We start from the raw sequence: 11,868 nt of genomic DNA, 5'->3' as shown, positions 1-11,868 counted from the left end.
TTTTTTTTCCGAATCAGTGAAAAATACCAAAGATACAGTTAGACAGGCATGAAATCATATTTTTGCAAGGTGATTGCCAAAGAATTATTAGCCAAAAACAGAAATCTCAGTATTGTGTGTCAGACACCAAAGAAAAAAATTTAAGTGCACAGACTGTCTACATTCATTTAAGTGTCTAAAATGAGTGTCTATATTCTACATTTGTAAAGTACAGTGAAGACCCTATCATTTTATGGGGAGGTGTTTTAGCCATTTCTTGATAATCTTGTCAAAATTGATGGGATTTATGAATACAGAAAAATATGGTCAGATTTTGATCCACCATACAGTACCATCTGGTAAGCATCTGAATGGCAACAGCTTCATTTTTCAGCACGAAAGCTTTGCTAAGAGAGTTCAGGCTGTGTTGAAAAATAAAGATGGTCATACCAAATATTGACTAAGCTCAGTAGAATTGTAAAAACTTTATTTATTCCCATCTGTATTTGCACATATTTTAATAAACTGCTGGACCTATTTCCTGCTTTTCTGAAAAATATAAAGAAATGAGGGGTGGCTCCAAAGTTTTGCACAGTACTGTAGATTATGGTAGAATTTAACTGCTCTGTGAGTGTCTTTGTGTGACACTTTAAACTCTAGAGATGGATGTGTTATAAATAATTCAATGAATGTCCCAACTGGACAAAAAGGCATGAAAAAAACACATAAAAGAGAGAATAAAGTGTCCCCAGAGCTGTAGCTCTGAGCGCTGTAGGCTGACATGGCAAAAAAACAAAAAGGCAGTTTTAAATTACAACTTCATTCCACTAGGTGGTGTAACAATCCATCCAGTAACAACACTTTTTCAATAGTGAAACAGCTTAAATCGGTATAAAACTAAGCAAAGATCATGAAATAATTGTCCTGCTGTACCTTTCTCGTCAGATGTTGTTTGCTTTATCTGAGGCTCAGCTGGAGAAACAGCCTTCACTGGAGTTGTAGATTCAGGGGTCTCAAAAGCGCCATCAGAGTCTGAGCTCCTACAATAAAAGATGAGGAAACATTAAGTGAAAGGTGCTGTGAAGCAGGCCGATACCCACTGGACTATAACGACCCGTATCAGGCTCATTAACATAAATATCCATCCATCTCAAGAAAAAGGTGAAAGATAATATCATCACGAAGGACAGAATTATTTCCCAGTCGTGCAGCTCTAATGTTATTCTTTATGTCACAGTATGTTGGAGGTATTTTTAATCAGAGGCTACACAGTTTATTACACGCTTGCAGTACATCATGTGGGAATGGCAGTAAGAGTATTTCCTGTCATGTGTGATGGTTTAAAAAAATTTAAAAAGCCCCAGGCTATGATGTGTTTATGTTTTCATTTCTAGGTGCTCCAATGAGAATGCTGAATCTGCAGTGAGGTGACAGATAATGACACGCCTGAGACAAAGCATTACCTTACATAGCACACACTAAGACTCAAATATACCAGAAAGCCTCAAGAGCCTTGATGAGATATGACAGATATAAAATACAGGAAATACACAGGAAATAGAGGAAACACCTGAATTAAAACAATGAGAAATTAAAGCTTTCTGCGTGCAAATAAAGTCTGTACATCTTATCATTCTCAGCAAAACACACTCAAGTACACAAGTGGCAGCGAAGCTGGAAACATAGCTTGGCTACCCAGCTTAATGCTATGCTGATCAATGGATTATCTGACGGTATATGATTCCGGTCCCCCATCCTGTCTCACCTCTGTCTGACCGGTTCCCCGGCAGCCCTGATCATGCTATCATGACGTGAGCCCCAGGAGAGACGGCGAAGGAGCCCCAGAGCCGGATCAGCGTCTGGGCTGTTCCCGTCTCCTGCCCCACCCAGCAGAGTGTCCCAGCCCCATCGAGCCCACTGCAGTGGAGACAGAGCCTGCCACGCACTCACTGCCATGGTTGCTGGTGGGCTGCACCTCTCCGCACCACAGAGCTACTGCCTGACACACAGGTAGGAGCCCACAGATAGGATCCTGGATGCAGCCTTCCCTCTGCCTTGTCTCCTTCTCTCTGTCGTCTAGTATCCGGATCTCTTTGTCTCTAATCTACAGTCCTTTCATGCTGCTCTTCTTTGTCATCTGTAGCCATATCAGTTTGTCTCCACTCCTGTTCAGTAGGAAATGCTGCCTTCAGAAGCCCACCTCCAGCAGTACACTATATTCTCTCTCGCTCTCTCTCCCTCTCTCACTCCTCCATCCCTCTACCCCTTCCTCCTTTTTTCCTGAAAATCTTTGCTATATCCACACTGCACAGGTCTAAAACACACCAGCCATTTAAACCTCATTGTCTTGGATTGTATATTATACTGTACTGCAATAACACCATTTCAACTGGCATGTAATATATGTTACAGCACCCTTTAATCTTTTTCTATTCATACTGTCCATTCCTGCCTGAATTCAACAAATATTGCTTTTCTTCAAGCAAAGACACACAGAGATTTCCCCCCCAGGCAAATTCCAAAGCTTTCAATGGCTCAAATAAATGTGTACCATGAATGAGAAGGGCACATGGGACACCACTTAAGCCTTCAATGTGGTCAATAATAGAAACCAAGCAAGCTAGCAGTAATGTAGCATTACATTACAGCAACAGAAGAGATGTAAAGATTTAAACTAACAGTATCGCATGCATCTAAAACATGAACGTTAATACACCAACAGCATATCAAATATTAGGGGGGCGTAATTAATACTTGTTTTTTTTATCTTAACTCTGCAAAGGTGCTGTGATGCCAGATGAGACAGCACATGGTCTAGATGTGAGACAGAGCTGTAATCTCTGTGAGGGCCTAGTGTGTCCCAGCAGGATAAGACGGGTATGCCTACAAATCCATCTGGATCAGTCACTAGTAACTGCTTTGTACATTCAGGTGGTCAGGCAGGCAGTGACACAGACAGCTTCAAGGACAAGGACCCACTTACAGGGAGTAATATGCAAAGAGCAAATAAGCTTACAGACCACTGATCTAGGTTTACTGTACAAAATAAAGCCACTCAGTTAATTCATCAATAAAAAAGAAATTTAGCCGCCTAGTTAATGTTTTTAAATTAAAAAAAAAATCTCAAAAGCTTCTACTTTCCAGATGTATGCAAATAAAGCAAAAAGGCAATAACAAAGTAATTAGGGCTCATTTCAGAGCTCTGTTTATGTCCTTGTGGATAGCATTTTTCATGCAACTGCAAACACAGTGTTGCTATGGTAACTAGAGGTTGCTCGCGCCATATGTTCCACGAATACGGAAGAAGAAAAGCTGTCTGGATCCACGCTGTTGAAAATACACACACAACCTAAAAAGGCCCCCACAGCTGACTGAGTGAAGTATATTATGATACGTGAAATGCTATAAATGCACACTGTAGATCTACACAGAGGTAAGCAGCTGTTGCATCAGCATCCTTTTGTTCAAAGCTCATTAAGAAAAACATGATCACTTTCTATTTATTTTTGCTCTATTATTTAATCCAGTAAATGTCCTTATTGGCCATCATTATTCTAATTTATTCCACTGGCATCTATTCGATCAAACACCGACAGAATTTATATAATTAAATGTGGATATCATGGAAATTAATAAGATGAATAATAATCACCGGGGAATGCCCACTGTGTTAATGCAACCATATCAGCAGCAGCTCCTGTGCTACACAGCAGCTGATGAAACGTAGAAAGAAGATGAGCAGGGTGTGGGAGAGCAGTCGGGGTATGGGGACGAGCGGAGACAAAGAGAGCAGCAGTTAATAGCATCTCGCAGGCTGAGATGACTGCCTGGAGACAGAAACTCTGCAGCGTGAGGCAGGAAGATGCTGCTTTTCAGACAGCCAGCTGTGTCGCTGCTTCCAACCGAATCCAACGCAGTCTGTCTAAACAGCTTTCAGAGCGCTGGAGGGAGAGCCGCCGGGAGAAATGGGAGGCAGGGTTAAAACCGACACAAAAACAGAATCCGGCTCAAAAGAATAAATTTTAAATTGTAAATTGAGACGAGCAATCGTCCGTTTTTTGCAAAAACAGTAAATCTGGCATCGTCACTAAAGAGAGAAATAAGGAGACATGGAATGAGATGGGGGGGGAAAGAAGAAGGGAGGGAGGACTAGAGGCAGGCTGATGGTCTCCAAGCTGCTGTTTGATTAGCCTTAAAGGATTAGCTGCTGCACACTCCCTCCATCAAATCTTGACTGTCATACACCCCCAAAGCTAAACCTCTAAATTCATTACATCTTTGTTTTCTGCTCCTGATTCAGCGATTTTTTTTCCACTCTCAGCTCTGCATGGGTTTCAGCATCGGGCAGATTTGTGATTTGCTTTTAGCATTTTGGCCAACAAAGAACCTACTTCCCCCCAACAAAAAGGGAAAGAACAGCGTAAAGTAGCAGTAGCAATAATCTTTATCTTAATCTGTTGGATGCTTCATAGCAATTATGAGTGACAAACTAATTATCACCAAAGAAAATGGATAATGAAAAAGGCACAACTTTTACAAAGTGTCTTTTCTAATAAGGTAACGCTGTGTTTTGATCTATACTAGGAACAGAGAAGGAAGAGGAAAATATGGCATCATAATGAAATATAGAGGCATACTATGCCTGTCCTAGATAGTTTAACTACAGAGGCCAACAGAGGGAGCTCCGACACATTTATCCTACTGATGAATGAGTCTGAATATGAAATATTGCATCATAGCCACTGTACGCTACAACCTATTTTCATTTTACAAAAGCACGTGCACAGTTTCTAGGATGGGATTAACAGGGAGCAGCCTGCAGAGGATTTACAGTGGAAAAAAAACACAAATAACTATGACATCTGCAATTGATTACTGAACCTGCGCTATCAAAATAATCTCTCAAACAGCAGATGGTTTGAAGTTTTCGTCTCTCATCTCCATCCAGGCTGACGTCAACTCTGATCAGCGATCACCTGTAATCTGGGGTCATTTGTCCAAAGTCTCAGAACAAGGAAGCCATTAAGATAGAATGTCAGGCTAAGATAATCTTTATGAGTAATACCACACTTAGCCTAATCTGACCAATGACTGTAAGCAGATGGCGCATTAAAAGGCAACAGGCCAGGCTGACGGCAGTAAAGCAGGCAATCGGCAAGTAGGGGGCTGCAACATCTCTCTCCATTTGGATTATGAGATCAGATGCTTGGTTCGTTCTCCTACCTTGGAAAGCAAAGGTAGGCGAGAGACAATGCCCCAGTCCTCATTCAGTTAAATTCAATTTTATTTACATAGCAGCAAATCACAAAAAACTGTCACCTCTAGATGATTTATACTGTAAGGTAAAGACACTACAGTAATAGACAGAAAACCCCCAAAATCAGACGGCACCCTATGAGCAAGTACTTGGCGACAGTGGAAAGAAAAAAACTCCCTTTTAATAGGAAGAAACCTCCAGCAGAACCAGGCTCAGGAAGAAGCAACCATCTGGTATAACCAGTTAAGGATGAAGGGGGAAAGACAGGACATGAGAACCAGAGATTAATAATAACTAATGATTAAAGAGCTTGGACTCTTGTTTTACATTTTAAAATAAAATGAGACTGAAAAGAACTAAAAGTCAGTAATTTGGTCTTTTTTCTTACACTCCGATTAGTAACATATAATGTTTTGATGTGTGAAAGCTTCTTATTAGTGCCTTAAACAGTGTTCCACAACTGATGGAGTAAAGTAGAAGGTGTATTATTAATGGTTGGGACAGCTCTGCACACCTTTAAGAAAAATAGCTGCTGACTTACAGCTAGCCTGTGATAAAAGCTCACAGCAGCGAGTTGTGAATATTAATACAAAAGTATCCAGTCCTCTGAGGCCTAGACTTTGTAGGACTTTAAGATGAAAAATGACTTTATTATGCCATTAATCTTTAATTTCTACAGCACACAAACACCAGCATTCAGTCCATTTCCCTGATCTCTCTCCTCTGTTGCTCCCCCGGGCGCAGTAGTGTGTCTGAGTTATAAATAAAACAAAGCAAAGTGGAGCACTCTTGCTCCGTCTCGCTCCCTCTAACTCCCTTTCTCTCATCCACTGATATTCCCGTGGTAACTCCCTCCCACCCCACACATGCAGCCACACACACATGCAGCGTGTTCTATTTCAACACAGTCACCATGTCCCACTCCCAGCGCGTCAGACGCGTCCTCCTTCCCAGAGAACGAAACATCACCCCACCAGCTTCCCAGAAGTACTTGCTGCACTGTATTCTGGCTCCGCTGAGCCAGGTCTCATCCGTACTGTAGTCGCAGGCAAAACGATGTGCATTTGCATGCACACGTGCTTCGATTTCCTCATCCTTGTTGACATCACAATAGCAAACAACAACAACAATACTGGCATCCTCAGCTGGCTACACTGGAGCGTTACAGGCTGGAAAGGTTTTGTGGGCAGAATGCATAGGGAAGAGCTAATAGGCTGAAGTGGGAAGGTTTCAAAAACAACAACAACAGAGGAGGGAAACAAAAAAGTGAGCCACAGGGATTGTCTTCAGCCTTCATCTCTCAGCCGTATCAGTGACATAACCAACAATCAGCCCTGTATGCACCTATAGTCACAAGTGACGGCACACTGAGCATTCGTGTGGCATGAAAGACTAAGGCAAAGCCATGAATTCATAGAAAACAAACACACCACATGTCAGTACACCTCAGTTCTCAATGGATCTATGATGTTGTTCTCCTTGTTAATGGGTTTGATCACACCTCTGAACATCTTCAGACGCCACACTGAGCAGCGATGCAAGAGTTAAAGTTAAGTTCACTCACATGTGTTCTTGAGAGGGACAGGGACTCTGTCCTTGCTCCATGGACTCGTTGGCTCCCATCCTCAACTAGCACAGCACCCCTGCCCCCCCCTGCCTCTTCCTGTTCTCCGGCCACCCTCCACATCCACCTGCTACCCCCAAAACTCCTTCCTCCTTTTGATGGTGATCCTTGCAGAGCAGGCAGGCAGGCAGCCTGTATCGGAGGCTGGCTGAGCGTACGGTGCTGCAGTGCAGAGGATGAGCGAGCTTCTCGCATCAGGAGCAAAACATGGGATGATTAAGGGCTCCTCACTTTATGCACATCATCCCCGATCCTCTACACCTCTACAGACGGGGAATGTTCCTGCTTCACATCTGGCGTTAAAATAAGCTACAGGAGGGAACAAAATATCCAAGAGCAGGATGTAAAAGAGGGAATGAACCAAAACAAAAAGGATGTAAGTGTAATCCCGTTTTCATGCAAGTCTCTCAGAGGTGCCTCTTGTCTCTTTGGTTGCTGATATCGCTGAGCGGTGTTGCTGCTCTCGCTGCCTCCTCCCCCCTCTCTCCTTCACTCTCTCCCCTGACACCAGCCTCCTGTGCCTTTAAAAAGACAAGCAGCTTTTCTTTTCTTTTTTTCATCTGCTACTGCAACTATGGGGGAGCCAAACAATAGCAGTTTCTCCCCCCAAATCCAGTCTGATTAAGAGACGCTTTCCCCTTCACTCTGTTTGTCCCTCACCCCCGCATTACCAGCACCTTGCAAATTTGCCTCTCTCCTGCCAGGGTCCCTCTGACTCGTGCAATGAGCTGCATAGTGAAAATGTCATTTTTGTGCCTCCTTTTCACACAATGGAAGCTTCCAGCACTCGGCTTAGCCAACCAGAGTGATGCACGGGGTAAACAATAGACTCTGAGAAACTATGCGTGAGTGTGAATGTGTGTTATTCAACTTCAGCTCCACTATAGTCTTCCCTTGAAGACAGTCGAACAGTGCCTCTATGAAAAAAACCACAAATTATAAAAACAAAGAAAAAATTTTTTTTAATGCATTTCTGTGTGACATACAAAGAATGTTCAGTGCCCTGGAAATAAGAGTAGAAACAATATATTTCCTACTGACTGTCAATGAGCAATAGGAAAGAGAGGCACTGGAAATATGAGAAGAATAAATCCATTGTAGACTCATGGGAAAGTGAGGAATTGAGGACTCACTACAATAACATGAGCCCGAGGGACTGGTAGTCACAGTGAGTTGCTGTATTGAGGTATCAGGTATCTTATCTTTGCCTGGGAGGACAAAAAAAACACAATGAAATGGGGAATCTCCAATTCCGCCCCCAAAACCTAACACAGCATTTGAAAGGGGGAAGTGTTTGCATGTAAACATGGGAGTCCATTAACCCTGATTTTCACAAAGAATATCGATGTGATCTGAGACTCTGATGGGCATGACAATCGATATTCCACGACCCGAGGGGACAAGCAAACTCAAAACCCACAACTCACAACACAGACCCCTTCTAAAAAATATCGATCGCCCAGTGTTCCCCCAAGATTGGATGCTTTGGAAGGGGGGCAACACGAAAGTGGGTGGAGACTGGGTGTGCTGGGTGGGAGCATGTATAGACAAGTCTCCCCATCTGGCATTATGTGGAACCTTCACTAGGTCTTTTATTGCACTTAGAATAATATGTGATGTTTCATCTGAAGAGTGGAGAGGCTTTACACAAAGACAGAAGCATGGTGAACATGGTCGACACACAAGGTAAAACCAAAAAAAGAGGAGAGAGCCTAGCACATCTGGAAAATGGAAACTAATCTCTGTGCAGAGAAATTAAGTAAAAAAACAAAAGAAGATGTTATTTCTATTCTTTTTCTACTCCTTTTGAGACTTGAGCACATACAAGTTCTAGATGATTCCATATACAGGCTGTAGTATCTAGGGCAGTGCTGTTTGTGGAGTACATGTTCCTGTCATATTGAATGTCTGACATAAACATCCACCTTTTGTCGCAGCTTTAAGGGCCTGGCCTTAAACTTGAGCTTCGACTGCACGCTGAAAAAAATGAAGAAATAAAAAATTCAGCAGACCCAGGCACTGGAAGATATAGCTCTGGCAGATTTATCTGAAAAATTCATAACGCCACTCAAGAAGAATCAGGTCATCACAATCCATATATACAATATACATATGTATATATAGCCCTGTTGAAGTCCTTTCAAAATGGACTTTAGGTGTATTAAAAATCCACAACATACAGCTTTGTCTGCATTAAATATGATTAGAAGAATGCAGGACATGTTGGAAAATAATCATTTAAAGCATAACTAGAATTTTATGATGTAGAAAGCTTCATTATGAAAGGAACTTCAGTGTAGCGGGTCCACATTGAGAGCAAGTAAAGTCTCAAAGTTAAAAAACAAACAAAACCAATTATATATCGAATAATGTGGCACCAAAAAAAAAACTTCATAAGAGACCACAAAAATTCGGCAAATTATAGACACCCCTCAGCAGTGAGCTGTAGAACGATCCATGGCTCTGACAGCAGTAGGGGGCTTTTTGCTTCCATGGGTCACTGGGTCACTGCAAATCAAAGCTGTACTGAGAGTTCACCTCCTGATTGGAGTGTTCACCTCCGGGTCACAACGCTCCCATCCACGGGGCACGAGGAGTCACCGCCAAATATGTTACCAGTGACAAAGCTGTGGCAATAATCAAAAATGGGACACTAACTCCGCATTTGTTCATGTTTGTAGTATAACTTCTGTGGCGGGGCGGGGCCTGCGGTGCCGTGCAGAGGAGGCGGACGCACCTGCACGGCATCCGCAATCACGCCCCGCCACACTCCTAAGTACAGGGAGACTGGAATAGCTATGCTTTCGTTCCATTAAATCAAGAAGTTCAAGGATACATCTTACAGGAATCTTGACTTTAGATGACGACACATGCTCCTCTGATCCTTCTGCCTTCGAGCTGCTGACTGAGCAGAGTAGTCTCAAGCTTTAATTCTTATATGCCAAGAAAAACCTGCATTCCTCCCATTAATCACTTGTGGGACTGACTCCTCGAGTTGGCACTTACAGTACACTCCTCCACCACACCTTGAGATTCAGTGAGATTTCTTTTTGTTTAAGTAAAAGACGAGAGCAGGCGAGTAAGTGGAGCACCTCAAAATGAAAAAGAAGCTGTTAAATTGGAGCTGAGATAGCCATCAGTCTAGTATCCTGATTACAGTCATGTGGTCACGTAAAATAGCGGCGAGAACACATTTGCCACAAACACATTTCAAAGAAGAGCGTGAGTTGTTTAAATCCTATAATCTTGCTTTGTCCATATTCTGAAATACATGAATTGCCAATTAATGTAACGGCATGGGAGGAGCTTTTTTTTTTAGGGCTTTTGCCAGAATCCCGTCAGCTGTCAGGAACTTACTTCACACAAAAAAGCATGTCTCTAAGATGTGTGGGAGTCTTTAACGGATTAATTATTCAGAATATTTATTTTGGCTCTGTTGCATTCATCTCAATGTGATAAAATTATTACTCATGAGTCATTTATGAAAAAAGGACAAAATATACGTTTGTTTTTGTTTTTTGACGTATTGGCATTTTCATTACCTCATAGCGATAAAGGTCAATTTTCAATTAAAAATAGTTTTAATACTGCCCAGTGTATAAGTCAAATTAATGTCTAGGAGCAGAGAGGGTGTGGCACATGCACTCTAATACTATAATAATCTATGTTTAAGAGGCGTTTTTGCAGTGCACATAACTCAAAACGCAATCTACAGATTAAATTTATATATACAGCCGCACTGACACTGTTGCTGTGCGTGCAGATAAATGAGAAATTCGAGCATCCAATCAGAATATTCAGTCAATGTTACCGCACTGGTGCTCCACTCCTCTCCAGTTCTATCTAACAGGCCTCTCAGATATAAATAATGTAGCATCAATATGCTCGCCTTGCATTCTCAAAATCAACTCTTAGTGAGGGGTATGCTCACAAAGCTGAACAGTCACACAGTTTACATCTGCCACAACCAAATGTGCAGAAAACAGGTTTGGTCATTTGCTCTAATTGAGCATATGTGCATAATCCGGTACAGGAGAGCTGAGGTGTATTCATGTGTGCTCCAGGTTACTGCAGCATCCAGACGGCAGAGTGCAGACACAGTCTGGCAACACAACATGAAGACTGGACTCTGCAAACCCTCTGCTGGTGGTAAATGACACTGCAACAGGGAAAGCGGCTGAGTCATTCCTTCTAATATAATAAAGTCTATGATACAGTTGCAAAGGCCAAAAGCGGCTGCAGGGGAATGTTTAAATGAATAAACTATACTTGAAACAATAAAATAATAATCACAGTGTCAAGTAATTCAGTGAGAAAAATAATGTTTCTTAAGTTGAAACAGCCAGTTAAAGGTCAAGATATGTGCTATACCACATTAAGTGACTACTTGGTCAGACTGCACTGCAATAGTAAAAACTGCAGAATGTTTAAGCATCAATAGGTACATTTTGTCTTGGTGTTTCTGCTATTTTCACCATTAACAAGCCACAATTATACAGTATACATTGGCTTTCCATGACCACTAAGTTCACATTTTGCAAATCTTATTTTCTTTGAGTCCATGTGGTGGACATGCATAGCAATGGTATACTGTAATTTTGTCAGTGGTGTAATGAGACTGGGTGTTCACATAGCTGTGGTTCTTTATATAGAAAATGTCAACAATGCTGTGTATCATTTATCTATATATGGCCAGCACTGTCAGGAAATATATTTCACAATTTTTCATATAGGAATAAATCAATATTTAAGCAAACACACCCAATGCTTTCTTGCTGACAATTAGATATGACTGATGCCACCTTCATAGTAAATATGAAGCAGGAGCTTGTAGCTAGTTAGCTTAACTTAGCCCAAAGACACAAAATATAACCCAGTTCTCCCCAATCACAAGAAAAAACAACACATTTTATATTTTTTTTCTTGGTTTGCACAAAGGATAATAGTGTATTTTTTGATGTGCGTCTACTTCTCACTGGAAAAAAGTGTGCAGCCACCAAAGACATAT

General features: G+C 41.8%; 1 protein-coding gene across 8 annotated transcripts in view; it reads right to left on the bottom strand.

Moving 5' to 3' along the window:
* tacc2 (transforming, acidic coiled-coil containing protein 2) overlaps window positions 1-11,868 on the bottom strand; it is a 47,545-nt gene that overhangs the window by 13,500 nt on the left and 22,177 nt on the right. For all 8 annotated transcript variants that reach the window (XM_084949430.1, XM_084949429.1, XM_084949423.1 and 5 more), the window contains one exon: window positions 913-1,019. In XM_084949430.1, coding sequence (XP_084805556.1) covers window positions 913-1,019 — 107 coding nt within the window. The remainder of the gene's footprint in view (window positions 1-912; window positions 1,020-11,868) is intronic.

Source organism: Perissodus microlepis, chromosome 13 (assembly GCF_051167445.1).
Source record: "Perissodus microlepis isolate ML-2025 ecotype Zambia chromosome 13, ASM5116744v1, whole genome shotgun sequence".
In the NCBI taxonomy this organism is placed as follows: Eukaryota; Metazoa; Chordata; class Actinopteri; order Cichliformes; family Cichlidae; genus Perissodus; species Perissodus microlepis.
This window is presented reverse-complemented; position numbering and strand designations above follow the sequence as displayed.